The sequence below is a fragment of the Ichthyophthirius multifiliis genome, assembly GCF_000220395.1.
Source record: "Ichthyophthirius multifiliis unplaced genomic scaffold scaff_1120509250228, whole genome shotgun sequence".
Classification (NCBI taxonomy): Eukaryota; Ciliophora; class Oligohymenophorea; order Hymenostomatida; genus Ichthyophthirius; species Ichthyophthirius multifiliis.
Window position 1 is genome coordinate 1 of NW_004086956.1, and position 6,033 is coordinate 6,033.

The 6,033-nt window shown below is 15.5% G+C and overlaps 1 protein-coding gene across 1 annotated transcript, besides 12 other annotated features; it reads left to right on the plus strand. All coding sequences in view use genetic code 6, as the record gives it.

The window, feature by feature from the left end:
- Positions 1-1,857: 1,857 nt before the first annotated feature.
- Positions 1,858-3,415, plus strand: IMG5_057630 (protein kinase domain protein; the record flags this gene model as incomplete). The annotated part of the gene is made up of 5 exons (XM_004037196.1): positions 1,858-2,068; positions 2,202-2,562; positions 2,620-3,043; positions 3,096-3,283; positions 3,400-3,415. Exons 1-5 carry the CDS (start codon positions 1,888-1,890, stop codon positions 3,413-3,415), a joined length of 1,170 nt encoding a protein of 389 aa, XP_004037244.1. The 5' UTR covers positions 1,858-1,887.
- Positions 2,113-2,173: a microsatellite.
- Positions 2,119-2,171: a microsatellite.
- Positions 2,122-2,189: a microsatellite.
- Positions 2,133-2,205: a microsatellite.
- Positions 2,150-2,205: a microsatellite.
- Positions 2,570-2,616: a microsatellite.
- Positions 3,353-3,406: a microsatellite.
- Positions 3,400-3,493: a microsatellite.
- Positions 3,494-3,807: 314 nt separating this feature from the next.
- Positions 3,808-3,850: a microsatellite.
- Positions 3,830-3,873: a microsatellite.
- Positions 3,846-3,874: a microsatellite.
- Positions 3,875-4,798: 924 nt separating this feature from the next.
- Positions 4,799-4,861: a microsatellite.
- Positions 4,862-6,033: the final 1,172 nt, after the last annotated feature.

Sequence of the window (6,033 nt, forward strand, 5' to 3'; positions counted from 1 at the left end):
AATAATGAATAGCCTTTTTTTTTATATATATAATATATAGTATTTTATTTTTTATAAAAAATTGATCAACTTTACATTAAAAAATATTCTTAATTAATTATTATTTTTAATTTTATTTATTTGTTTGTAAAATAATAAAACTAATGTTTTTCACTCTTTAGTATAAATGTGAATTATAATATAATTAGTTATTGGAGATTTGTTTTGAAAACGAAAATAAATATTTACATTTTTTTTATTTAGTTTTTTAACTAAAGTTATTTTCTTGAATATTTAATTTTCAATATATATAATATATTTAATAAAAATAAGTAAATTACAATATAAAATTATCTATTTATTTTATATTTATTAAATAATATTAGTAATATTTTAAATAAAAATTTAATAAATAATTATTTATTTATTTAATTATAAAAGAATGATTATTTATTTATAAATAAATAAATTACTATTCTAAAAATTAAGAAATTTTTATCAATTTCAGGATTTTATTATAATAAGTAAAAACATGGAAATTTGTGATTTTAAAATCATTTTAATAACTAAAAATATAAATTAAGAAAATCGAATATATTAATATAAATTATAATAGTATTTTCATTAAAAATTAAAAACATTATAAAATTATTTTAATCATTTTAGAATTTTATAGTTTTCAATAATTTCAGACTCATTCCATATAAATAAAAAAAACATTATATAATAAAGCATATTGCTAAAATATTATTAATTAATAAAATAATAATAATAATCTACTATTACAAATAATATTTTGTTTAAATAAAAATCAACTTGTTTATGATATTATTAAAAAAATATATATAGATAATATTTATATCCCATAAATTTATTTAAATACTTTGCTTTTATTTAATAGAAAATTAAATCTATTTAAATATTATTATAAATAATCTTTTACTAATTTAATTTTTAAAATTTTAGTTTAATAAATATATTAATTTATGAAGTATTTTTTCTTTTTTTTCAAAGCATTTCTTAAAATTATAAATTGATATATAGTCATCATATTTTTTAGTACATTTAAAAAAAAAAAAATTTTAAATAATTATTTTGAAAACATGTAAAAAGTGATTATAAAATTTATCTTCTAGTATATTCATTGAAATCTATAATTAATTATACTTTTTTTTTTTAAGTATAATATTTAGTTTATATTTTATTTGGTATTTTTATAAAGATTAAATAATAATTTAAGTAATTTGCTTTTAAATATTATTAACTATCGAAATTCAATGTTTTAAAGATATATAAGAGATTGTAATTATTTTAAATTTGTTAATATTATTGAATATAAAATTTTATCATTGATATAATTAATTATAAACTATTAATTATTATTATAATAGGTTTAAGTTAATATTTTTAAATAATGTTTTTATGCTTAAATTAATTATCAATGAATTTAATTTTATTTTAATAAAAATATTATTATTTTAGATATAAACATTAAAGTTAATTTTTTGCTTAAAACATTTATATTTTACATATAATATATATTTAATTAAATGAAGGAAAAAAAATAATATAAAAAAAACATTTTAACTTATTTAATTATTTTTTTAAAAAAAAAAGTAAATAAAAAAGGTTACAATATAAAATCTATTAAATATCTCTAAATTTTTTTTAAAAAAAGAAAAATAGCTTATAAAAATAAAATAAAAAATTTAATTTTTTTTTTAAAAAAAAAATGCAATAATAAATACAAGAATAATAACAATCAGAATAATTAAATAATACTTTCCAATATTCAAATGCCACAAAGGAAAGAGTTGATTCTGCTAAATCATTTATAGAACAAAAATATTCAAAATACATCCAAAAAGAAAAGGATAAAAAGAAAACTGGAATTTATTAATATAAAAAATGTAAGCATTAAACTTTACAGAAGAAGAAAAAGAAACAATAAAAAAGGAAATTTTAATGCGAGAAGCAGAATAAATGAGACAAGCAAGACAAAAATTAACACCATATGACTTTGATCCTGTAAAAATTATAGGAAAAGGTGCTTTTGGAGAAGTTCGATTATGTAGATGGAAAGAAAATAGTAAAAAAAGATATAAAAAGATATATTAATAAATAAAAAAATAAATATAAATATATATATATATTATATATTTATATATTTATATATTTATATATTTATATATATTTAATTTTTTACATATATTTTTTTTTAGATATGGTTGTAGCTGTTAAAAAAATGATTAAAAAAGAAATGGTAAATAAAAATTAAGTAGGACATGTAAGAGCAGAAAGAGATGTAATGGCTACAGCTGATAAAACGTGGATAGTTGATTTGTAATGTTCCTTTTAAGATGAAAAATTCCTTTATTTAGTTATGGAATTCGTACCAGGAGGTGACTTAATGTCTCTTTTAATGAAAAAAGATATACTAACTGAAGAAGAAGCTAAATTTTACACTGCCGAAACTTTATTAGCATTAGATGCTGTTCATAAAATGAATTATATACATAGAGATTTAAAACCTGATAATATTTTAATAGGTAAAGATGGACATATTAAATTAACAGATTTCGGGTATAGTTATATATGTATATTAATATTATATATATATATATATATATATTTATAAAGATTATGTAAACATACTGAAATGAGATCTAAAAGACTTGACATAGAGAAAAAAAAAGAAGAACCAGAAAAACCTTCTTTATAATTATAAATAGGTAAACGTTCTGGATATAGAAGAAATAGAATCTTAGCATATTCAACTGTTGGAACTCCTGATTATATTGCTCCTGAAGTTTTTGGTAAAACTGGTTATACAGAAACTGTCGATTGGTGGAGTTTAGGTGTTATCCTTTATGAGATGTTAGTCGGATATCCGCCTTTTTTTTCTGATAATCCCTCTAGTACTTGTTCTAAAATACTTAATTGGAGATAAACTTTTTAAATACCTCAAGAGGCTAATTTATCTCCTGCTGCTATAGATTTATTAAGAAGACTTATTGCTAATCCTAATGAAAGATTAGGTGTTAATGGTGTAGAGGAAATAAAAGTATATCTATATAAAATAATAAAAATTACTATTAATATATATATTTAATTAGGTACACCCATTTTTTGCTAAAGTAGATTGGAAAAATATAAAAAAAACGAAACCTCTTTTTATTCCAGAATTAAGTAGTGATATTGATACTAAATATTGCGAAAATTTCGAAAATGAAGAGCCTTGGATTAGTGAGGAGAACTAAAATTAGAAAAAATAAAAATAAAGAAAAGATGTAAATTTTATTGGGTATACTTATAAAAAAAATGAAGGAGATTAAACTAATATTGTATAGGAAGTTTTAACTAATTTAGATTGTAAAAATATAAAAAATTAAGATGATAAAAATGATAATTTAAATTAAGATAATAATAATAATGAAAATTTATATTAATAATAATTATAATACTAGCAATAATAATATTAATAATAATAATAATTTTAATAATAATAATAATAGTATATTGATATTTAATAGAATTGTTAATAATTTGGAACTATTAAAGTTAATAAATAAGAATAATAAGATTTTTTTCAAAATAATGTTATTGGAAATAATGCTTAGTCTACATAGAAAAAATAAACTAATTTAAAATAAAATCCTATTGGTATTACATAGAGTGCAACTTCGAGTAAATAAATTCCTTAATAATAATAAAAAATAAATTAAACTAATTTAAAATTTAATAATGTAGGATTACCATAACAAAATTTAATTAATAAACTATGTAATAATAATGAAATACTTTAATAAAAAAAAAAATGAAATATTAAATTTCTTTTTTAATAATTAAGTTTTTTATAATTTCTTTTTTTTTTTTTTTAGTTTTTTTTTTTTTAATTAATAACTTATTAAAAATTTAAATATTTTTTTTTTTTTTACATATATATAAATTATAGTGAATTTTATATTTTAAAAAACTGAATTTAATTGTTAAATTATATTTTTTTGTTTAAAAAATAAATAAATTCTTATTTGAATAAAAAAAAAAAAAATGTAAAGTAAAATTTATTTTATATTTAAATTAAATTTTATTTATTTTTTTTTAAAAAAAATATAAGATAACAATAATTCAGATATCAACTTTACAATTACTATATTAATAAATTCAGAAAAATATATACTTAATATAAATGAAAATGATAATATATATAATATAGCAAAAAAATTTTGTATTTAAAATAATTTTGAGTTAGAATGTGTTATAATAATAGAAAATAAATTAAAAGATACATTTTAATAATATATTGATAATGCAAATATAAATAATAATATAAAAATAATTTTAAAATAAATACTTTATGAAAATAAAGAAAATTAAAATTCATTGAATAAATAATAAAATTATAGTAATAATTAAATTTAAATATAAGAAGATCAATTAAATCAAAAAATTGAATCAATTTTAAACTAAAAAGAAAACAAATTTATAGATAAAAATATTTTTAATAATAATACTTCAAACATATTAAGTAGTAATAATGAAACAAGTTTAAGTAATTAAAATTAAAAAATATAATAATAATATGATTAAGTTGTAAGTTAATAGATTATTAATGATAAGTAATAATTGCAAACTAAATAAAATGTTTTGAATTAATAAATAAAATTATTTTAAAAGTAATAGTAATAATAATTTTATTTATAACAATAATAATAAAAAATATAGGAAAAATAATAAATTAATGAATAAAATGCAAATTTATACAATAAAAATGATATATAAATATAGAATAAAAAACTTTAAGAGCAATATGAAACAAAATAATAAGTAAAGTAAAAATAATAATAATAATAATAATAATAATAATAATAATAATAATAATTTTAATTTGATAACACTTTAAAACAATATTCATAAATTTAATAATTAGAATATCCTTATAACATGAATTAACCAGTTTAAAACTATGATTTAAGATAAAATAAATTTAAAAATTTTCAATTAGACTCTTTATATTACCGTGGTTTAGAATTCGAATTAAAAAAATAAAGCAAGCTTGAATATTTAAAAGAAAATTAAATAAACTCACAAATGTAAAACTGTTATTTTATTCCTTAAATAAATAAAAAGATTTAAAACAGTTCTTCTTTTGATTCTGGAATTTACGAATAACTATATCTTGATAGCAAATTCCGAAATATAAAACGAAAGCTTATAAATTAATTAATTTTAGATGAAAATAATTAATAAAATCTCTTTCAACCTCAAATAAATAATAATAGTAGAAATATATTAAAAAGAAACTAATATAGAAATAAATCGTTTAGTTTCTTAGCTTAGAAAAATCAACATTTATAATAAATAAAAGAAGAAATGTAAAGAGAATATACTTTCCATCCTTCTTTATGTCGTAAATCTTTATAAATGATAAAATAGAATAGTTCATTATAGAAAAGATTTAATTATTAAAAAAGAAAATAAAAAAGTTTTGATTATCGAATTCTTGATAATACATAAAAAAATACTAAAATTCCGAATTATACTAAAAATAATGTATTTTCACCAAACAAAAATTCTATAAAGATTATTTAAGAAAAAAAATATAAAATATAGCTTTTATTATTCGATTTAATGGATTCAGATTAAGACGGACATATTTCAGCTTAGAATATTAATATTTAATGCCTTCCGGATGAAGTTTTGGTTATTATTTCACCGATTTTATATTAATTAGAACTTGAAAATCTAGAAATTGAATTTAATTAGTTTAGTTCTTTTTTTGAAAACTTATATAATAAATTGAGTGTTTAAGATAAAAATGTTTTACTTAATTTTAATAAAAAAAAAATAATGTTAATTATGGATATCTATTTAAACCAGAAATTAATAAACAAAGTTAAAAAATTGCAAATAAAAAATAAAGGATGGCTTCTAATTTATATGATTTATATAAATACTAGCTTGCAGTTAGGTAATAAAGGATTATTTAATTAAGAAGAGAAAAATATTTAATTGATAATTAAAAATTAAGAAATGAAAATTATATAAGTTATT